The sequence below is a fragment of the Aptenodytes forsteri genome, unplaced genomic scaffold (genome assembly GCF_000699145.1).
Source record: "Aptenodytes forsteri isolate BGI_AS27 unplaced genomic scaffold, ASM69914v1 Scaffold65, whole genome shotgun sequence".
NCBI classification, from domain to species: Eukaryota; Metazoa; Chordata; class Aves; order Sphenisciformes; family Spheniscidae; genus Aptenodytes; species Aptenodytes forsteri.
This window is the reverse complement of record NW_008795127.1, coordinates 2,583,082-2,607,464: the sequence shown is the minus strand read 5'-3', so window position 1 is coordinate 2,607,464 and position 24,383 is coordinate 2,583,082. Positions and strand designations below refer to the sequence as shown.

Sequence of the window (24,383 nt, the reverse complement as noted above, 5' to 3'; positions counted from 1 at the left end):
ATCTGTATGCAGCAGTGTACTAACATCTATACATGAGCGTTTGTCTTTTGCAGCATGAGGATTAAATTCAGGAAGGCAGGCGGATGTCTAGTAAGCACCACTAGTCCACCTCCTGCATGTGTCCCAAACACGCAGCTTTCAGAGCCCAAAAAGCAGTTTGTGTCAAGGTGGCTGGAAACGTCTAGTGCCTCTGAGGCAATCCTGGAGGCGCTTTCAAGCAGCACCGCCCAAGAGGTCACACAGAGGGTTTGTTGTCAATTTTCTTCATAACAGCTGTAAACCATGACCCAGAAATGCTCATGCACTCTATTTCTGTCATCCCAGTAGAAAGTTGTGTCCTTCCTGTCACCATACAAAAGGGATCTTTATATGAGACAAGGCTATCAACTTCTTACAGCAAGGTGGTAGATGCCCCATCCCTGGAAACATTCAAGGTCAGGTCGGACGGGGCTCTGAGCAACCTGATCTAGTTGAAGATGTCCCTGCCCACGGCAGGGGGGTTGGACTAGATGACCTTTAGAGGTCCCTTCCAACCCAAACTATTCCATGATTCTATGGTATTTCAGAAACAGAGCCAGCACCACCCCATGATTAGCATCATTGAGATTACCCTATATGAACCATTACTCAGGAGTAATATTTAGGTTTAGAGTTCAGCCGCTACCTTCATCAGCAGATACCTGGCCATCAGGACAAAAATCACAAACAGTTACTACTCACATGCAGTTTTTATTACACAATATTTTATTGTTCCATTACTTTATCAGGAAACTTGGCAAGGCTGCACTGCATTCCTAAGTCCTACAGGGTTAAAAAAAAGAAAAAAAAAAAACCAAACTCAAAGGGTTGTTGCTGACCACAACCAACAACTACACACCACGTGACTCAGGTTAATAAAAGGACAAACTCTACACAACACAAAGTATCTAACATGTACCCTGCAGGCAGAAAGTTCCTGTTCTGTCAGTATTGATTTCCTAATATTTATTTCCTTAGCAGCCTCAGATTGCTTCAGAACCAGTTTTCACAACAAAAAAAAAGAAGTCACCACCTTTTCAAGACAGCTCTGAACATAAAGACTACAGGATTACATCAGTGCTCATCTTGGCAAAGATACCATGTGCATCGTTAAATAGGGACTTTCCACTTTGGTAAACCTGTGTCAGCATTTGAGCCCATGCACTTTTAATAATGAGTTTCTCATTACAGTTTTATCCAGTTTTTGTCTCAATTATTTTTCTTGTTCCCATCAGAGATTATAAAGAAATCACAATTTACTTGAGATCCCATTATATGAGAAGAGCATGGTACAAAAACAAAGCGCAAGCAAAAATATTGGTTGTTGTAGATAGATGTCACAAAAATTATCTCCTTATGGAAAGAATTGTTATAGTTTGGTCAATTTTTAAAACTGTTTCTGTGGGGATGGGAATCTCGCTAACGGACATTCCTGAGTTTGGTTTTAATGAGCAAACACTGTACCACCTGGCATGACAAGGCACTTAAGCAGAAAATTACGGAGAAAGGAATGTGCAGCTGGAAGGAGAAAAACAAGATAAAGATCATGAAGGCATTTCGCATGATCAGGAAGAACGGGCCAATCTGCTAGAGCATAGATGCCCGTGAACACAAGGCTATAACCTATCTGCAAGCTGCAGGTAGCGCGTGTGTACTTCTGCTTGCTATAAAAGATGCTAACAAAGAGCAATAAAGGTCTTTGGTTGCCATGCCTGCCGGAGTCCGTGCCGCTTTTCACCCCCACGTGTTTCCACAAAAATCGATCCCACAGAACAAAAGGAATTAATATTTTGTCTTGAAAGTCCTCAATTTAGGGACATATTTTAAGAAAACACATGAAGTACCTCTCCAGGTTTCAACTACATACGTCCTGAGAAAACGTATTCTGGATGCAAATCTTGTATACCTGCAAAGCTCACATTACCAAGTACCCAAAAGCATTAAATAATTCCTTAATTTAGAGTCTCTTTGGAAAACACGTCACTTGTTTTATGTGTGTTAACGTAAGAAGGTAGTCTTGAAAGTTATCTCATTATAAAGAAAACAATTTTTACCATCAGCCCTGTAAACTTAAATTCCTGTTATTATCTAGCAATGAAACAGGTCTCGGAAAATGAAGGCCGAAGAATGTAACCATATTATCATTGCTACATGACTTTTGTTTTCTTAATGGCAAAAGAAAGGTAGCAATTACAATAAACTATTTGTCAAGGCCTGATTTCAGGTATGTAATCTAAGCAGTTAAATCCTTTCTTTTTATAAGATCCTCAGAAAATGGTAAAACCTAGGTTTATCAGAATATAAAGAATTTGGCAGGTTCAAGGAAACCTCTAATTTACTTGGAAAACACAGGAATTATTTTCTTTCTATTCTGATGTTCTACAAAGCACAGCAGTATCCCAGGTATTAAACCACTAAGTGTTGTTAAAAGGGCGCAAGGAAACAGACAAAAGAAAAGAATCTGTAAAGGCCAACAAAACCAGTAAGGACAGATTACTCCTTTCTTACTCTGTAACACATTAATCATCAGAGGTGGACCAGTCCATATTAGCCTTATCAGCTCTGACCTCCAGCTTCTCATCCAGTTCCCCTCTGCAGGTTGCCCACGGCCCCAGAACAAACTAAAGGCAATAGCACACCTAAAACCCCCACCGCCAACCACGGTGGCAAGAGCAACTGCTGCACCAGCAGATAAAGACAGAGGTGTGGTTATCCGTGTGCACCCTTCTTTGTACAGTACCAGGGTCTTGCTGGGGTAACACACACCAGCCAAAAAAAGTGCCAAAGCACAGGGCAGAATTAAAGGGCAGACCAGCTAGAGGACCTCAGCTTGGTCTAGCACCAGCTTTTTCTTCAGTGCTTACAAAAGTCATGGAGAGTCTGTTCTCAAGCTGTGTGGCTTGTTGCAGATTTTTACCTGTCCTGAAAGTACAAACAGTCAGAAACTTTCACAGGTGCTTCATTCCATCACTGTAATTCCTCTTCAACATCAATTAGCAAGAAATTCTCTATGTTGCCTTCAGGACCCTAGAAGGCGAGAGCAGACTGGCTCATTGTTTCAGCTTTGACTAACACAGTAAAATCTGGTTGATTGACCACCCCAGAGGAACTGACGATAAGAAATAATTATCCATCAGTAATTTACCTGCACCCAGGCATATATCTGTAATTTTTACAGATATAATTTCATTCCATACTGAGGCACAGTAGAAGGTTATTCTCAAAATTTGTAATAATACAGTGTTTCTGTCATTATGAAATCCTGTGTGTAATTTGCACGCTATCTAGTTCATGCTGTGATTATACAGAACAATGCTTATGGTACACTTTGCTAAAAAGTAATTCACAGCACTCACTACTTAAGAACTACTGTAAATGCTTACAAAAGAGGAGTGAAATTATCAGAGATTCCTGCTTTGTCTTCATAGATGCAGTCATCACCAAAACAGAAAAAAATTGTGCCAAGTGGAAGAATTGATCATTTGTACCCTTCAGAACCAAAGAAACCTGAAAACTATACAAAGATTTGAGACTGTCAGTTACCTCGCAAATGCTACGGAATATAACCAGACCACTCCATCACAGGCATTACTGTTGTTACTACCATAATTTAAGGTTTTTTTGCACTGTTGCAGTAGAATAGTTTCATCTGAGTAGATAAGGCACTAAGATTTGATGTTTAAAGACTTGCACTTCAAAGATATACATGAAGTTCACATGTACTAGAAAAGTAGAGCAATTTAGGGCTATTACATCATCTTTAATGAAGCAATCAGTAATGACTTTAGTTTCAAAAAATTGCTGGACTGCCTTCGAAATATCTGATTTAAAAACATATCTTAGCCTAAATAGCTTGAAAGTTTTTGGAAAAATAAAATCTTGAATTTCCTTTCATTCTGATCCAACATTTGGCCTCCTCTTCAGCTTAATCCAGATGCCATTATTTGGACGAAGAATCAGTTCTCCAGTTATACCAAGCTCTTCTGGCTTTTGACATGAGTCCACCCAAAAGTGCCGCAGGATGAGGGCTAGAAGAGCTTTCTCCTCCATTTGTGCAAAGCGCTGACCTACGAGTTACAGGGCAGCAAAAAAAAAAAAAGATGTTATTGTCAGGTTGCATTAACAGTTGCTGCATTTGCATGCTCACAGTGATTCCCCTAGGAACACAGGACAGCAAGGACTGTGCATCTGCCTTGAGAACAGAACTGGCTTTAGGCCAAAATCGAGGTCATATGGATACTACTGAAACTAGCACTTTTCTCTGCATGACAACTCTGGCCTTCCTGGGACAATCCACAGCACGTCCTCCTTCCCATAGTACACAGAACTCAAACAGCAAGGAGGAAACGGTCAACACTTCACACAGAACTAATACAAAACACAGCCTTGTCATGTCTCTTGGATGGACTAGGCCGGGCGGAATGGATGACAGACCAGAACAGGAGAAGATGCAGCGCAGGGACAGTGAGGAGAGACAAATCCCACTGTTCCATATATGCAGAGAGGAGCAAAGGAGATACAACTGCAACAGAACAACAGACTGACCTTCCTTCAGTGAACACTGAGCATCACACACACTGATGATTTGGTAGCACAAAGGGCAAAGTTCAATTTACATTTCAGAGAAAGGTGGAGGAGGAAAGGGGAGAAAGAGAAATATGAGAGAAACCAAACCAAGTGTCACAATCCAGGCAGTTCACTCAAACTAAACTGAAAATGGGAACAGGACACAAAACCCAGTGCTCAAAGCTTTTTCTGTGCTCCCCTCTGTATAATATGCACAGATGGATGTCTGTACACGTGTGAACAGTGATGTATTTCTGCAATGATATTAATGAACCACCTCTTCTGCACATGTTCCTGTACACCCAGGAACTAGCTAGACATGTAATATTAAATTAGATTCCTCTTTGGAACATGGGAAGACCTAGTCTTCTGTTCTTATGGGAAGGGCACCTATTCACAATGAGACAAATTAAAAACAAACAAAAAAAACCAAACCCACCCCCCCAAAAAAAGAAAACAAACAAAACCAAAATCCCAGCAGAAGTTGTATTTCCTGTGCTTGTAAATGGCATGACAATTGCTGAGTGCTCCCCATCTGCACTTAAGATCTGTGCAGGAACAGTCCTTTCATGTGTTCTACAATATAAACAACAATGCCTCTACTTTGAGCACAGATAAATGCCAAGTGTCTCAGTGGCACTTGAAGAGCTAACAAGTTCTGGGGTGACAGTGAAAACACCAGAGCAACAACGGTGTCAGAAAGAGGGAAAGAATACATCAGTTGCAGACTGCACGTTTGGGACACCCAGCTGAGATCATGCGATAGACAGATGAGAGATTTCCAGAGCAAAACAAGCGCAGGACATTTGCCGTCTCTCGCTCTGTCTTGCTGACACTGAGGATCAGAAATTTGGAAGCAATCCTGTCCTAACACAGGAGCCCGTTAACATGCTGCCAGGCTGCACAGGCAGCGAGGAGGAAACACCAGCATGATAGACACTGGGCCCTGGGAAGAAAGGAAACCCTTGGGAAGAAACAAAATGCGGCAGCTCAAGCACCAGGCTTGCAGGGGGCGGGGCGGCGAGGGGGGACGGGACACGACCAACAGGCACATCAGGACTTAAATTTCTGATACACTCGCTGCTGCCACAGTTACCACACCAAAAGCAGCACTGTCACATTACAAGGGCTTCCTCTTCAGCTACCTACCAATGCAGTTCCTGGGACCAGCTGAGAAGGGCACGTAAGCATAGGGGTGCCTTCCCTTACAATTTTCAGGGAAGAATCGCTCAGGCCTGAACTCCTCCGGGTCAGGGAACATCTCGGGGTCTCTATGCAGGGCATAAGTTATGACAAGAACATTTGTGCCTTTTGGTACCCGATATCCTCCTAAAGAGTAAGGGGAAAGGGAGAAGAAGGGTCAAAACAACAGCAAATAAGTGACTTTCTATACACAACAGCACAGTAAAAAATAAAACAACGCTGCCCTTTACTTGGGAAACACCTCCACTGAGGAGATGCTAGCAGGATAGGCAGTGGCAAACGCAGGACAGTACTTACTAATACAGCAATCCTCTCTCAAGGCACGGGCAAACAGCGGAACTGAAGGGAAGAGCCGAAGGGCTTCTTTCACAACACACTCAAGGTATTGGAGCTTCTTCAAATCGTCCATTGTAACAGGACGCTCAGTGTTGCCTGTCCAAAAACAAATAGGGGGATGAGCGAGACCAAAACTCCCCATTTTTGGTTAAACAAACTCATCCCAGCTCCCTCTAGGAACCCTCACCACGCACCAAGACCACACAGAAGGTGCTACACATACATTGACTATGCATGCCTTGCCCCAAAGACATAAGGTTGGCTGTACTTTCCTACAGACCTTCCAGCACCTGTCCCAATCACCTCTAGCTATTGAAAGGTCCAGAAGGACCACAAGGTATGTTCCTACCTCCCTTTCTACATCTAGGCTTACAATGTACCACATCCCCACTCATAAATGCAACCACTATCACAACCCCAATGAAGCGGGGAATGGAAACGTACCAAACACCTCGTCCAGTTCTCTGTGAACCTTCTTCTGGGCTTCAGGATTATGTCCAAGTAAGTACAGGGCCCAGTTCATAGCAGCTGCTGTTGTATCATGGCCCTAGAGGTCCAGATTTACAAAGACATTCATTTCAACAACATTCCTGTGCATAAGTAGGCTTCATAAATACTTGGGTGTGCAGACAGTATGGAAGGTAAGACTTATTAGTCCCATGACCACGAGAAAAATAAAAATCAAGAGTGAAGAACTCTATCCAACACGCTGATAATCAGGATATAAGATGATCCATGATTCTGTCAGGTGCCCGAAAACTGACCAAAAGGGAAAAGTGTTGAAATAACCCAAGCAAACATTCCTCTCCCCCGCCTCCAAGAAGCTGCATGAACTATCAGTACCTACACAATGAAACAGATGTATATTCATCTTTTTGGTTACTGCCCAGTCAACAACGTAACATCTGGGGGGCCAATGACTACCACAGGAGAGATACAATGGGCACAATCTGTAACCTTTACAAAAACTATCCAAAAAAGGGGTCTAATGAGACACAGTACAGTGGCCATAGGAGGGAATACTTCTTGTTTTCCTATGAGAAGGGGATCAGCTACTACAGTTCTCAGAACTGCATAAAAACTTGGAAAGGAAAAGAAACAAAGGGAAGGGGAACCAAAAAAAAAACAACCCCAAAAAAACCCACAAAACAAAACAAAGAAGGGAACAGAAAAGGGAAAAGTTGACCAACAAAGGATTTTGGTACTAAAAAGGTGCACTTGTGAAGTTCAGGATGCTGCACCTCTTCAAAATCCAGCTATGGAATAGTACAGGAACGTTAAGATGGGAAGAGAGTTTCTCTAAGTTACAACAGCAGTAATACGACTTTGAATTAAGCTCTTCTGAGATAGAATTCAGGTCCCCCAATGGAGTTGTGTGGAAAACTTGTGAAAGTCTTATTTAGATCCTTCATTGGACAGGGAACCAGACATGAGAAGACAGTACACCAATGCACAGTTGACGACAGAACCAGGAGTTACAGCCAATGTGGCAAGGGACAAAATGTGAGGAGAGCTGACAAAATGCAAGGCAAAACACTGAAACCATTTAGAGGTCTCGTTAGCATTAATGAGGTTTGCAACAGGAGCTGAGAGCCCATGGCCCACGTCAGCCATTAAGCTCTTATTACTCACCTGCTTTCATGAGTAGAGCCTGCTCACATAGACAGGGCCTGCCACATATGTATTGCCCAACATTTTGCCAGGGCACACAATTCTGGATCAAATGTTTCTATCCTTCAGTAGTTCCTATCCTACAGAGATTTCCTCTTAGGCTTCCAGGGCTAAAATAACTTCATACTAAAAGCAACTTCCTGAACTAAGAAAAGGAAGAGTCACTACCTGCAAATGGTGAATCTCAGGTTCTAGGGGAAAAAACAAAACAAAACAAAAACCAACAAACCAACAGGTTCCTTGGGTACCTCAAACATGAAGGTATCCACTTCCTCACGAATGTCCCTGTAGCTCAATTTGTTCCCCTCATCATCTGTTGCACTCAGCAGCATGTCCAGGAAAGCTTTTCTCTTTTGGGGGCCATTTTCTTCACAGCTGCCATCAGTGTCACGTTTCGTTTGCTTGGCGTTTTCAAGTTCTGCAGCTTTTTCTGCAATGACCTGAGATTAGAAGCATTACATTAGATATGATGCACGCAGCACATGCACACAGTCTACATCACACAGGTTTGTCCCAATTTATTAAAACAACAACATACATCTGTAGCACTCTACATGAGCTAGTTAGCATAGCTGTCAGCATTAGCTCATGAACTTTAACTGACTTTTTGTGTTAGTAAGTGAAATATGACCAACCCCTCTTGTCCCAAGCAACAGAATGAACCTTGAACAGTCTTTGTGTGATCAAGAAAATAGATAGCCAATCTATGCAAACAACTTGTTGATTATCAAGAAGTGTAAACACATCCAGAATATCTGAAACAATATGAATGCATGATCAACAATCATGAATGACAACAATAGCGGCAGCAAATCAAAAAACATCACCACAATTTGAATAGACTGATCACCAAGAAGATATTCTCTACCCTATCCAATAACTCAGGAAAGAATCACATCTCCAACCTCTGGGGAACCCAGGAGATTGAAGAGAAGCCGGTGCACCCCACAACCCTGCATCAGGACTACACGTAGCACGGCTGGAACCACTACACTAAAGCTTCCCAAATTTTCTTCAGTATGAGAGCAATGGTTGAACTTCCCTTTTTTAGGTCAAAGCACAGCCCCAGTGACAGACAGATTTCTTTCTGTCACCACCATTGTCATAACAGCAAAACAGAACCCTTCAATAAACTGGTATTGCTCTCAACAACAACAAAATAATTAAAAATAAAGGCTGTAGAGTATGCAATTCTGTTCAGAGGCAGCACTGAATGGGAAAAAAAAAAAGTTATATACACACACATTGTTTCCCTCACTGAACGTACACATATAAAGACACATATTGAACCACCTCGTCTCAGTGCCTTCTGTCAGTATCTACACTAGATGATATTATTATTTACTGTTCCTTTGTAATCTTCTAAGATTTGGCTTCTCATACTCAGTGCACCAGCCCAGAATGGGAAGAGAGCGTTATCTTAAGTCCCTTTAAGAGCCTCTCTCATGCCTCATTGCTGTAATTCCCAATAAAAGGAAGCAAAACATGAACTACTTAAAAACAATGCAGAGTCAATGTGGCTCATTATCATAGAATCATAGAATAGTTTGGGTTGGAAGGGACCTCTAAAGGTCATCTAGTCCATCCCCCCTGCCATGGGCAGGGACATCTTCAACTAGATCAGGTTGCTCTAGTTATATGTTGTATTATATGTAGTGAAAGTTCAGAGATTATTTCCTTTGTCGTGGGCACTGATACAATAACATCGTGGAGTACATACATCTATTTCAGGGAAAGCAGCCTCTCTGGTAACACCCTAACAGTAGATTTCGGAGGGCAACCATTGGCAAGAATAGCATGGGAACTATTTGGTGAGAGAAAGGGGTGTTACTTGCACAGTCTAACATGGTGAGAGAACACCACGTTTTATGCCAAGTCAGTGATGTATGCTTAATGGTTTCTGTGTCAAAGTGTCTTACTGCTGATGTGGGGACCTGTAATATGTTTGCTCGTCTCAGCAGTTCTGCTCTGAACAGGGAAAAATTAATACAGGCTTCCATTTCTGAGGGCTGGACCAAGTGGCATTACCAAGCAGAGCCCTATACTTACTGCTACAAACTTGGCAGTGAGCTGTTGCAGGTGATTCAGATGCAGAGCATCTGGGGCAGAAGAGGAGTTCAATGAATTCCTGTTGTTTGTTTTGTTTGTCAAGGACCTGTAAGTCCTGTTACTCACTTGGAATAGTATACTCCCTTGCTTAAATACGACAGAGCTCCTGACAGGGAAGTCAGCTGTTGTCTTCTTTTCAGAGAATTTCTTGGCATCCCAACAGAGAGATAGTTCTCCTCTCAGTAGATGCCTATCAAGGGGGCTGAACCTCACCCCCATTTGGAAGCTCTCTACTGAGCTCAAGACTTCGCTCCAACAGCTAAAATGTACCATTAAAAAAAAAATTAAAAAAAAAAATCTATACTGTATCTGTAAAATTGTGAAGGATCTTGAGGTTCCTCTCATGCTCTCTTCCGTCCTTCAACAGCGTATATACAAGATCAGGCCAAAGCCAAGGGCTCTTCTGTCGCTGTTGGATTAGATCACTCATCCTAGGAGCACAACAATCACATCATGTAACGTTTCTTGACAAAAACCAAGTTTACAGCACACTTTCAAGAACGGAAAAAAAAAAGTTCTACCTCCCCCAATGAAGCGGAACTTAACATATTGTGTGGGTTTAAACCCATTCATCTGAAGGGAAGGCTGTTCATATTTGTTACCTGATTTTTAACCACCTCAAAATTTCTGTCACCTGTCCCAGCATCACCATGATTTATTTTTGCATTGATCTTTGAGGACAGCATATTCTCATTTAGTGAGAATCCTCTTGAAACAGACATATTAAGTCATCCAGTCCAGTCCCACCCCACACCAGTAAAGCATTGACCATGCTGAAAAGACATGTACATCCTGAAAAGACTACTCATGCCAGAGTGCCAAAATATCTGCCCCAGGACCTCAAACAGCCACCTGAAAGCATTACATTCCTACTTGACTGTCCAGATACCATATATGTCAGACAGCACATGAAAAGTATTTAAAATAAAGAATATGAGACTTCAAGTATGCTCAAACACAACTGGAGTACATTTGAAAGGGCGGATTGTCATTGCTATTCAGCTCTTGCACATGCTTTTGGCTGCAGAAAGAGACTTTGAGGAGTAATTATTACATTTAGGCCAACTTCAGGCCCACTTGCAGTACAATTTGGGAAAGGCCAAGGAACCGATGACAATAAAAGCCTCTAATTCCACCCCTTTTTTGTAACACACCTGTCTCAACAAGCCCCATCAAAGGCTAGGGATGAGATGCCATGAGCAGCTACACCTCATCTAGTCTGACACACCAGTGTGGTAGGAATACAGACCATGCTTTTCCTAATCCACTGGACAGTCACATACAATTTGAATGGGGTAAATACTGCCATGAACTGCAGAGCAGCAGTGCCTCAGCTTTAACATGCTGTCTAAAACAGCACTCTCCCAATTCTGCCAGTCATGCTGATATGAAATGTTGCAGGTGAATTTTTTTTTTTTTAACCTCCTGTACCAATGGATTAACTGAATGGCAGCTGACACCTCTTCAAAGCCTCAGCCTCCCATTGCATATGCTCATACCAGAAAATGCATCAAAATCTGCAGGACTTTCTCCTGCCTTCTTGGCTTTCTACCTCCATCTGTGACCCCCCGGCCCTCCCTGCTGGCTCACAGCAGATGAACTCCTGACACCAGCAGCATCAACTCCAGCCCAACTACAAAGTAGCCAAGCAAAATGTCCATTTACCTGTAGATAGCACGAACATACTCAGAATCCTTATTCTCCTGAGCACCTACATTCTTGCCCATTGCCGTTTCTAGGAGGAGGAAGTCATCAACAGTTCACAAGTGCAAAGTGAAATGCAGAGTCCCTGTACACAATAAGTTACTACTGCTCCCAGCTTCTGACTGTCACCACACCATCCCTTCCATGGGTGAATACACACATCCCTTTCCAGGTGAAGAGCTCGCTTTATATTTCCATGCCCAGGAACCCTGCTCCTCAACACAAAGTCACTTCAGACTGCTACCTCTGCCCTGCCTGTCCCACAAACTCACCTGCTCAGATGCACACAAGACACCCTAGGAGAAAGGAAGGCCTTGGGAGGATGGAAGTGCATTCACACAATATGCAGAGACATTCCTTTTCAACCGTCTCCTCACACAACACGGCACAGCTGTACTCATGAGCCTCTGCGTCATTCACAGCCCTGCCACAGTAACTGAATAGGACTTACCGCAGATGATATCAAGGGCACACAGAGTGATGTCCAGAAAGACATCAAATGGTTCCTTGTCAACATGCTTCTCAAGTTTCTCCAACAAAATACCTCCTTGTTCATTCATAACCTCTAGAAAGTCAGTTAAGATTGCAAAGTGGAATGTGGGAGTTATCATCTTCCTCCGTGACCGCCACTTGTCTCCAGTGCTGCAAAATTAACAGGAGAAGGAAGGGTTGAAAACTCCAAGTCAAAAATAAAACCGTCACCATCACAGGAAGTACACAGTAAAAACTGCAGCCTGGAACACCTTCACAGATGGACATGCTGTAGATGACTCTTCAAGCTGTCCATAGCACTCCCCAGAAGGAGAAAAATGGAAATATTTCTTGCTCCAGCTCTCTCTGAAGCACAAGCCACTATTTCTATAGCTACTCTCAACAAAAGGAGATGCCAACAAGCCTTCAGGCAATACAGCCTGGTGCACAGGCTGTGCTCAGTGCACAGGCTCAGGGGCATGGAGCACAAGCCATCTACAGGACAAACCAGTTATTCAGCATCAAGTCCTCAACTTATCACATTGTCTCTGTGAACCACCACCTGTGCTTGCCTTCATCCGCTGACTAGGAAATGAGGATTGCAGAGAACTAGGGTCCACAGACATTATGCAAATGACTGCCTCAAGGTCTGGCTACAAAGTACTCCCTTGGAGACAGGCAACCACCTCCCACATGTCAGTGACAGAGCACGGAGCCACAGCCGGGTGACATCAGCTTCCTGAGGGTTCTTGTTCACTTTTTCTGAATCACATGCCCCACAGGCACACAACTGGCAGCTCTGCTTACAGGGTAAACTACCACATCACTTCTGTTAACCTGCTATAGAGGCACTCCTCAGGCCAGCTTATCTGCTTGCTGTCTGCCACTACTGCCCTTAATCAGCAGAGACTGGAACATTCTCCTCCATTATGTTTTTGCAAGCACAAGGAAGTCAAAACACTTCTAAAAGTCTACTGGAGACTAAACAATCAGAATCAATCTTCCTAGACAACTAACAGTGAGGATACACCATGCCTGATGCCCATGGACCTCAACTCTCTGCACTTTGCTACTGATTACTGCCGCCTTAAGTGCCATGAACGAAACTCAGGATAAAAGGCATTCCTCATCCTCTCACATGAACTTGCACCTCCCACACCACGTGATCACAGCTGGCTTTTACGACACCATAGTCCCATCACAAAGCACAAGGAGTTCACCTCTGAAGGCTCCAAACAGGCAACAAAGCTCCACTGCTAACAGGGGGACCTTGACCTTCTCGCAAAAACACAGAAGAGGCAGAAAGGCACCAGAGCCACTCTACACTCACCTTGCTCTGACTCTTGAATATCTGCATCATCCAGACCAAACCTTCCTTGACCCTCCCAAGACCAGAGGACACCAAACCCTTACATCACTGCTCCTCCCTCCCTCCACTCCTGACTTGCGCTCTTACCCAGGCTCACCTCTTATGAGCCTCCACTTCATGAGGGAAATGAAGGACAGGGTGCAGATACTCTCCCATCCTACCCCAAAGCATCACCAAACTCAGGCCCATCCTACTGGTTTGCAGCATCACCAGCTGAGATAAGCAATGCACACGGTTGCAGTTCTGCCACAGTCCAACCACTCAACACACATCACAACATTCAAAATGTCCAGCGTGTAGCATTGCAGACTAAATGACACCACTTGCCATAGGATACAACTTCCCAAAACTCACATTCATTTCAAACCTCTGGAAAAAAAAGTAACAATGGCCAAATTTGCCAAGAAACAGATAATGCCAGAAGATTTTTACCAGACGTCAGCTGCTAAAGAGCAACAAAGACCATCACAAGGAATAAGACTTCTACAGCTATCATCTACATCTCTGTCCAGAGATACACACAGCATTCCTGCCACTAAGCCCTCTTCCTATCATATACCCTGCAAATTTCAAGAAGACAGCGATGTACCTGCATTTCACTATACCTCGTCAGAAGTCCAGTGCCCAGCCACGGCTGCAGGAATTTGTACAGGTATGATTTTTCTATATGTTTTGAACTGTTCAGAATAACCTGTCAGAAAAATGAAAGGAGAGGAAAAAACATCACTTGTTAGATGGAGAGAGATTTCTTCAGCTGAGATTACTTCACACAACCTCAGTTCCTCCACAAAAATGCCCCGAGCCTCATTAAAATGGACCATATTTCAGTACAAGCTGGTACACAGGGGGAACATTGAGTTCACACCCTCAAGTCTTTCAGTATATATCCCAATCCTGAGAAACAACGAAATACTCAAAAACTACCACTCCCACTCCGCTTATCTTCCTGAAAAAGAAAAATCTGTGTTACAAAGTCACAGGCAGAGCTCAAAGAAAACCCAACCGTTTCCAGCCTTAACCAAACTCACAAGAAGTACCATCTCTTCAATAAACACTCCAACAAAGAAACAACTCTATCTTCGCAGTTCAGGGACAATCATTGTCAGTAGCAAAACTAACGACTACATTTCATGGCATCAAGACAGACCCACAAAGTTCTAATACAGAATTCAGTCAAGCAGACACAAGCATTGCAACCTGCATTTCAAAATGTTCTACCCCTATTTCAGTGGTCCCATCTTCCCTGCTATCTGCTTGTCCATTCTGATCTTGGGAGCAGAAGCTTTTGCACATGTGAAAACAAAGTTAAAGGAGATGCTTCTTTGTATAAAACATACTGAGTCACTCCTTTCATTTGCTGGCCATCTTCAGGGTTTTTTTTTTCCCAAGACTAGGCTTTTTATATTCCTTATAGAAAGGCTTTCAGCCTCTCTTTAGCACTGGGTCAGAGGACGATCTCAAGTAAAATCAGTCCAAGCCCTTTTTTGCAAAAATTACATTGAGAGAACCGAAACTAACAGGTTGGACACTGCTTTGCTTGACAGTAGAACAGACAGGAGACAAGCACACTCACCTCCACACTGTCAGGGTGATACAAAATCATGACAGGCAATGGTCCTATCCAAAGTTTGAACAATGGCAAGCTCCTGAACTCTTCAACGTAAACTTGTAGTTGTTTAAAAAAAGCTAAAATTAAAAAAGCAGATTAGAACTTTTAAAAAAGGGGGGTTTGCTGAATAAGCAAAACTTCTGTAACAAACTGTTTTTCACCATATGCCCTGTAATTATGTTTTTGTTGTAGTTTTATCTTGCTACTATGACCAAGCAGCATATTTTGCACCTATTAGGTGTACTGCAAGAGCATTTCTTTATGGCTACACTCTTGAAGGCACTTTATTCTAGGGAAAGCCCTCCTAGCTGTAGATAAGGCAGTCTGATTTAAGCAGTCTCAAAGCACTGCAGCATGGGCCTTCTGTATTGCAATGCTCTTTGTAACAATTAGAGCCAAATCAAACTTTATCAAGGCTATGCTTACATTTTGGCTTATCTGACACTAGCCAAAATGCTATAGCAAGACGCTTCTTTACTTTCCAAATACAGCATCAAGCCTTTTCCCATCTGAGACATCATTGACAAGTACTACATTTGTGGTGCACACACAAGCGATGTCATGCACAGTAATGTCAGGGCACTGCGCAGGAACCAGTATCACTTGAAATGTCTAGTTTCTGATAACTGGACTCCTGAAGAAAATCTTTGGAGCCCTTACACTGTTACTGTTTATCTGCAAACAAATTACTTCTTATTCCAACATGTTTAAATCATCTCACTCTCTTGCTGCCCTAACCATCAGTGACAGTTTGCAACTCTAGCAGGGGCTTTTGACAGCTGACTGCTCCAGGAATTAACTCCACTTTTGTCCTTTTAGAAACCTTACTGAAGGGTAAGTGACTGCTTACAGGGCCACTGTGGATTTGGCAATTCAGATGTCCCCACCTCTAAGGGCACAAAGACTCACAGGATCATTTATGCCACGGACCACCTGAGAGATACCACTATTGTCCAGCTGCTGGTTGGACTTTATACCAATGAGCTCAGCAATCCAGCCAATTCTCCACCCACATTATTATCCACTTATCCAGTCCATATCTCGTCAGTTTAGCTATACAGAAAGCATGGGGGATGGTATCAAAGGCCTCGCTGAATCAAATTAAACACCACCTACTGCTCTTCCCTTGCTCACAGACCCAGCTATCTTATCACAGAGGGCAATCAGGTTCATTCTGCAATTCTAGAGGAGGTGGCCGCTATCAGGATGTTCGAGGATTAAACATACTTTTGCCCTTTCAGAAACCAGATTAAACAATAAATGACTCCCTCCAAGGACTCTGCAGAGTTGAAAATTAAAAGGTCCCCAAATCAAAGGAAAAAAAAAAAGGAAAAAAAACCTAGTTTCCTAATAGATACTCAAATACAGCATTCCCTAGTCTTAGGCAAAGTTCTAATGACACTTCATTCAAAAGGCTTAAGAGCGTCAGATTATTTTGCTATTCTTTTTATATTTTTTTCCTGACACCACCATGATTAAAATATCACAATTTTCCAGCATTTGTCTACCAATATCAATAAATAACATCACCATCAGATGAAAAGTCATTTTTATTTCTGCTATAAAACCTTATCCTCATTTCTAAAAACTTTTTTTTTTGTCACATTTTTAATTAAAAAGATTATAAACCACAAACTTCACTCATTTTTACATAAATAAACAAGAACAAAGATGGATGGTCATGGACTTAACTAAAACATGGAGGCTATGTGACTCCTGTTAACAAAGGAGATTAGTGACTCCATAGAACGTACGAGTCTCCATCAAATTGCTTTCTAGAGAGAGAAGCAATGTTCTGTTTTTTAAGAAGATTTAAAAAGAAGAAGGAAAAAAAAAAGAAAAAAAGATTTGTCTCTCAGTCAGGCTCATATACACATCCTGACTATGATCCTGGTACTGCTTCCCCGAAGTCACTTTCAGGGAAAGCTGCTTGCCCTCGCTTCCACCAAAGAAAGGTCTCTCATATCTGTATTTGGATATGGGGTTGGATCCAGAGGAAAGATGCGAGCATGTACCCTTGTGAACAGAGAGACCATGTCTCAGCATATGTCAGCACTGGACAATGTGCACGCCCGTGCTGTACTCGTCCTTGGCTTCACCACGCTCCCATGACCCAGTCGCTCTCTCTTCTGGCAATGTACCTGGCAGCACAGCCAGGAACGCATGTGCACAGAGCAGACTGGCATACACAGGCATCACAAACACACCCAGAAGAGTCTGCTGGTCCACTGACAGCACAGCCACAGCTGCTTTCACACCACCGACTCCTCAAGAAATATGCTCCGGTGCAAAACCGAGTACCAAACGGAAAGGGAACGTGTAGCACATTAGTGCTCTCTCAAGCACCTGGTAAAAAGAAGGTACCCATTGATCAATGTGAGAACAGAAAGGATTGCTTTTGAGGAATGTACTGCAAATACTCAGCAAGTTTTTTTGCATCTAACACATAAATCTAAGGCACAGCTAATTCTGAAAATGTCTCAGCAACTGAGCATGCTAAAGTCCCTTGCGCATGCTCACTTGGGGGAAGATAATTGTTTAAAGAAGTATTTTTCCGTCGTAAGCTGGAAGCTTTGTTTGGATCGCAGCTAACAGCCATGGGGACCAGTGCTCTGCGCTGTGAAACAGCACTTCCTGTGAGAGCACCCAGCACGCCTCCCTGTCACAAAAACACATTCCACAGCGTTCATGCTCCACCTCTCCAACAACTGGAAACAGGTCCAAGTCCAACATCAGCATCTGGAAGCCACTGTCAGATTGAACCTCCAGCTAATCTTTGACTGATAATAACCCCATATTTATACAGTCCCTCTCCTTTCCCCTCCACTGCCCACTTCTCACACAGTTCCCCTCTGCAGGTTGCCCACAGCCCCAGAGAGACCTAAAGGCGACAGCACACCCTACAACCCCCCCCAGCCAGCCACAGCTCGACCACCCAAGCACCTCACCAGAGCTGGGTCCTCCAGCAAAGCCCCACACAGTGCAGGGACCTCACAGCTGGGCTATGGCGTAAGCTGCCCTTACCTTCTCCCTCCCGTTCCAAGAGTAGAGCATTTCCCAGCACAGGATAGCAGGGGCTGATGCCCGGGATCAGCTTCATCATCCACCATCGCCTCCAGTAATCCATCAGGCAGGGCAGGGAGCACACGGCCACAACCATCAACAGCAGAGCAATGACTCCAGTCCCCAAGTGCAGCAGCTGGGGTCCCCCTGCAGCTCCCTGCACGACCTCCATCACCACCTCCCAGCCGTCTGCTCTGAGCCTTGATTCCTACTGGGGAACCAGCTCTGCCTGTACCCACTGCTGCCGCGCTGCAGCAAGCAGAGTGTGCCAGGACCCGGGCCAAGAGAGCAGGAGGCGGAGTTGTCACATGGTCCCGAGGCGCAGCTTCCTGCCAGGAAAACAAAGATATAAAAAACACACACGGAGAGGCTGCCTGCAAGCACTTCGTGATGGCAGAGCAGCCACAGGGAACACTGCCATTTCCTTGCCCTCACTTGGCTCCTCTGACTCAAGTGAAGAGCGAGGAAGTTCTTCGCAGGCCCATGCAATACCTCAGAAGGAAAATACACAAACCGCTGTCAAGAGAAAAACCACCTTTTTGCTGATTTGGGAAGGATGGGTTTTCTCAACACCGCCTTTCTCCATCTGTTTTCACGTGCTCAGGGAACACCATTTTGCCGTACAGAACTGCTCCAGTGCTCTCCAACACAATGCCTGAAAGGTTTCAAGTGCTTCAGATGGGGAGCACCTTTCTTAAGTTGAGTTAATGGCTCAAAGGGGTTAAACAAACCAGAGCCCATACAGACCCACGATCAGGAAGAGCACCGCAAAGCACACTGATGCTTCTCTGTTCAAATAGCCTTTGCTGGTCTCACTGTTGAACACTCAGTCACAGGCTAAAGGGTGCCAATAACACGACTGGCAGCACCAGCACCAGTCACAACTCACAAAGTGCTTGGGTAGAAGTGGTGCCATACCCACCATAAACCCTGCTGCCCTTCCTGCCTCAGAAGGAGCCAGGGTCTCTTCTCACTGCTGCAGGGCTGCTGAGCGCCTGTTCCTCAAAGCCTCCAATGCTCAGAAACCTTGTGGTCAAACAGAAGTTCAGTGAAATGCAGCATGGCTTACACACAATTTGCAAAACTTCACCCCTTGAATATACCACAAAAGCTTCTTATAGCATGGTCATGTTTCTCCTGTCTGTTTTGTACCAAAATTGATTGCACTGACTGCACCGGCATTTTTAGTAAACCAACAAACAGCATAAACAAAGCAGCTAAGATAAGCACAAATAGAGAAAGCTCAGAACATCAGAAGCTAAGGAAGGGCTGATGAACCTCAGCAGCAGAGGTGAGTAAATTTTGGCACTTTGTTTCTGCAGTCTCCCAGCAAACACTTTATCATAAATGCCGACTGTTGCATTTTTTCTGCACAGTAAACAGCTAGAAATGAACTTTGCCACTCTTGCTGTTATTTGCAATGGTTTGTGACAGAAAGTAGCAGACACATACCCCGTCTTGCAAACACATAAGGCAAGCTACACAGCCATCAGTGCCCTCTTTTGTTCAGGTGACATCCCAGGAAGGAAGCAAGCCGCAGGATTAAGAGGCTCACCTTTTGTCTTTGTGACATGGAGATCAGCTGGGTAATTATACTCTCTTCTTTATAAAAAACCTTGCAGTTTGTTGCCTTCATGGAGGCGATAATTAGATGAAGTGGTTAACTGTGATTCTGAGTCAAAATCTGTGTTTATAACTGCTGATAACTCCTTCTGCAGGAAAAAACTGAAATACAGTGAAACAGCAGGGACAGGGTGAAAAGCCACAAGGAAAGCAGTAGGGTACACAGCAGAACAAACATTGCAAAATCCTGCCAGCAGCTGGCAACGGTGATGCTGCTACTAACAAAAGGCAGCAGCTACACTGGAAGGAGATGTAAAAGATACACCCAAGAAAGAAGAAATGAGAGGTCTGGCATCTCTGAGGCCTAATTATGTCACCCAGATTTGCAATCATTACGAACCTTTAGTATAAGTTTCAAAGGAGGATGTTCTGTAGGAGAGGCACACATCTATCAATAGAGTTTTCTACCAGGTTGCATTTAGCATTCCTTTTTCACCTGGAGAGCTATTTGCTCAGTGTTGGGTTTCAGCAGGCACTCTACTGGTTAGTGAATCTTTGCTTTCACAACGCAGTGCAAATCTGCTTTTACTCAGCCTCACACCTAAGCGGAAGCCTATCTGCCCATGCTGACAGAAGGCACGCATCCTGTCAGGCAGCTATGTCAGCCCACAAACACGATGGTAACACAGGCTTCTGCTGGTCCCTAGAATGCAGGTCTGGATTCTTCGATAAGGAAATTTATAAAATCATCGTTACCAGCAAGAAAAACAAAAACCCAAAGCAAAGCAAGGCTAAAATGGATCTGTTTCAACAGAAGGACAAAAGAGAAGTACACAACACATTCTGAAAAACTGTGATGTGCTCTTTACATTAGTCCTTTGCTCCAGCCAAGACATACCTGACATTTTTGCCATCCCTTGCAAAGCACACAGCATCCACATTAAGCAAGACTAACCGAGTCCTAACTTAGTAATCACTACAATTCATTTGCAGTTAGGAAGGGCTTTTCTTAGGAAGAGCTTCCCTCTTTCTCAACATACACGATTAAAAAAAAAAGTCAATTTGTAGTCCACAACAACCATCACCGGCACAAAGAAAAGACACCACAGCATGTCTCTATTTGAAAAGACATCGTCAGTGCTGAACAGCTCAGAGGTCTCCCCCATCCCAAAAACCCAGGCTTCAAAGCCCAAAGCTTGACCAAGACTTCAGCTTCAAATCATTCTGTGGATTATCCTTCCTCACACAGGTAAAGGAGATTAACAGCATTTGAGAGACAGAGACCACAGCTATGTTTTTCAGACATGTGAATGCTCTGAATGCTGTGATGCTCACTTCAATCGAGCATACCTTGCTATGGTTTCTGCAACCTAGTGTTCACTGTACAGCAACAACTGCTCTGTTCTCTAGCCATCATTTGGGACTCCTCCACAATGTGAAGTTTTGTGTAAATGAATTATCCCCAACAGAATACAAAAGTTTGCCTCCTCTCTAAGAAACCAAAATCTTCCATGCCAGGAAGATGCATGCCATGATAATAACATACCTTGCAACAAAGCAGGTTGCAGCTTGGGCCACCACCCATCCCCCAGAACACAGCCTACTGTTGTAAAGCAATTCTGATAAGGTACCAGTGATGCTGTCATAACTACCAAAAGCATCACACCTATGTTTATTCATCTATGCGTCAAGGAGAAAGCATTCTCCCGAGTTGGATGGCCACAACTCGCCCCAAGGTCACAGGTGGAGATTCTGCCCACTGTTCTGTGGTTTGGCTAGATCCTACAGGGCCTTCTCCTTGCTAAACTCCAGCAAGTTTAAAGAAAGCATTTATCAGCATGCTACACATTACATGAAGCAAGCCAGAGGTCATGGAGCATGAATAAAAAGGTCAGTTTAAGATCTGGAAGAACTTGTGATGGTGGGTCACAGAAACACACAAGACTGCAACTCTGCCCACTCGCATTCTTGCAACATGGAAGATTTGGTGTCTGACGTTTGCTCTAGGAAATTCACTCTCCACATTTGATGTGCATGCATATACACAGTGACAGATGAACAGCCTGTTAGAAGCTGTGGTGGGTTAGTCTTGGCCAGCAGCCAGACACCCCCCCATTCACTCATTCACTCCCCTTTCTCAACAAGACAGGGAGAGAACAGGATGAAAAAGCTCATGGGTCAAGATAAAGACAGGGAGATTGCTTACTAGTTACCATCATAGGCAAAACAGACTCAACTCGGTGAAATTTAATTTAATTTATTGCCAATTAAAAATAGAGAGTTGGGAAGTGAAAAACAAGGACAAAAAAGTTCCTCTCTGCTGCTCCCTCCTCCTCTTCCTCACACTTTTCTCCTGCTCCAGCATGGGTCTCCTCCGTGGGCTGCAGGTCTTGAGGATAAACCTGCTCCAGTGTGGTTTCTCTATGGGCTGCTGGGGAACCTCCGCTCTGGTGCCTGGAGCACCAACTCCTCCCCCTTCACTGACCTTGGTGTTTGCACTGTTGTTTCGCGCTCTTTTTTCCCCCTCCTCCTCTGTCTGTCCAGCATTTTTTGTACCCTTTCTATATACCCTTTCTAATACATACTTCTAATACCGTTTTTTAATGCATCTTCTATACCCTTTCTAATGCATTTTCACACAAGGACCACCAGTTTGGCTGCTGGGCTCAGCTATGTCCTGCAGTGGGTCCATTACAGAGCCGGCAAGAACCAGCTGTGTTCTCTTCTCCGGCCTTTTCTCACGGAGGCCATCCCAGCAGCACCCCCGCTGCCAACACCTTGACACCTACACCCAGCTGAAAAGCCTACTGTGAAACCATTGCAAGACTAAAGGGGAAAATGGGGGTGACATTTCCTCCACATCACCCCCTACTGAGACCAGAGACGTTAGCTACAAAGCAATGGATACACGCAAACTATCAACAACATTAAGCATCTGGAAAGCATACAGGTGCCTTCCCTAACAATTTTCAGGGAAGAATCGCTCAGACTTGAACTCCTCCAGGCCTGGGAAGATCTCAAGGTCTCTGTGCAGGGCATAAGTTATGACAAGAAAATTTGTGCCTTTTGGTACTTGATATCCTCCTGAGGAGAAAAGGGAAAGGGAGGAGAAGGGTCAAAACAACAGCAAATAGGTGACTTTCTACAAACTGCTTCATGGTAAAAAAAAAGAGAAAAATCCTGCCCTTTACTTGGGAAACCTTCTCAGTACTCTCTCCTGCAGACCTTCCAGCACCCATCCCAACCACCTCTAGCTATTTAAAGCTCCAGAATGGTCACAAGACACATTCCTACCTCCACTTCTTCAACCTTGATAAAGGAGGAATGGAAAACATACCAAACACCTCGTCCAGTTCTCCGAGAACCTTCTTCTGCGCTTCAGGATTATGTCCAAGTAAGTACAGGGCCCAGTTCATAGCAGCTGCTGTTGTATCATGGCCCTAGAGGTCCAGATTTACAAAGACATCCCCGTGCACAAGTAGGCTTTGTAAATACTTGGGTGTGCAGGTAGTATGGAAAGTGAGACTTAGTCCCACAACCATGAGAAAAAAACAAAAATCAGGAGTGAAGAACTCTATCCAACACATTGATTATCAGAATGTAAGACAACCCATGATTCTGTCAGGTGCCCAAAAACTGACCAAAAGGGAAAAGTGTTAAAATACTTCTGGTAGCCAGCAAACATCCCTCTTCCCTCTCCTCTGCCACCTGAGAGCGTTCCATTGCTGCTCTAGTAATTAGCAGATCTTTCCTTTCCTTTTAAGCTGCAGAAGCAGATGCTTGTTGCTCTGCTCTTTTCTCCATTCAGAAATCCAGTGACCAAGCATCACTTCGCAGACTGGGTCAGCAATCTTCTCTCGTTCACAAAGTGCCAGACGATGAACCACTCTTCACTGTGGTTTCCACTTCTGCCGTTACAGAACCAAACCAGCGCATATTCATCTTTTCATTTAGTCCACAACGTAAGATCTGGGTTGCCATGAAGTGCCACAAGAGGGTAAGGGACACGTTTTGCCATCGTTTCTCTGCATTCTTGTCAATGTCTATACAGTGCAGGAGGGAACACTCACGAAAGCAAAAGTATATTTTGGACACACCGCTGAAGACGACTTAAACGTGAATTTTGAATGTGATGTAATCTTTGACCTGAGATTTCTGAAGAAACTGCATCAAATCGACCTGCAACTGTATGAAATTGACCTGCAACTCCAAAGCAAAAGCATTCTGCTTTGTCAGATAACTATACCGTAATATCACCAGTGAGTAAACTTAGTGTAGCCAAAGGAGAAAAACACTAAGCCAGGAAAGTAATTTAAAAACGCTTTCATTTACTCAAAAGAATGCAGTGCTTGATGACCATTTACAAAAACCAGAAATCTGATTAGCAGTACAGATATAAAATATACATTACAAATGCTTTGCCTTGGATTACCAATCCTTGAACATTCATAAAAAGAAGTGAGGAGAACTGGTATTAGTTCCCAAGTAAAAGAAACTGATTCTATTCTTAACTGCACAATTTGGGCAAATAATTAAGTTTTCCTCCTCCTTCCTTCCCGCTTCAACAGCTCTTCAACCACATCTACTTAAACTGCTGGCTCTCTGATGGAAGGAGGAATCCCTGACTGCAAATGCACACACTACTAACAGCCAGGGACCTGATCAGGGCTGTGATCTCTGGGCAGAACACAATCCCAATCT

At 43.7% G+C, this 24,383-nt stretch overlaps 1 protein-coding gene across 1 annotated transcript; it reads right to left on the bottom strand.

The window, feature by feature from the left end:
* Positions 1 to 3,498: 3,498 nt before the first annotated feature.
* Positions 3,499 to 18,291, bottom strand: LOC103897378 (cytochrome P450 4V2). The gene is made up of 11 exons (XM_009277380.2): positions 18,081 to 18,291; positions 15,021 to 15,133; positions 14,053 to 14,138; positions 12,059 to 12,249; positions 11,569 to 11,638; positions 10,208 to 10,334; positions 8,043 to 8,234; positions 6,568 to 6,670; positions 6,085 to 6,219; positions 5,734 to 5,913; positions 3,499 to 4,085 (listed from the first exon to the last, which is right to left on the bottom strand). Exons 1-11 carry the CDS (start codon positions 18,289 to 18,291, stop codon positions 3,910 to 3,912), a joined length of 1,584 nt encoding a protein of 527 aa, XP_009275655.1. The 3' UTR covers positions 3,499 to 3,909.
* Between the last annotated feature and the right edge of the window lie 6,092 nt (positions 18,292 to 24,383).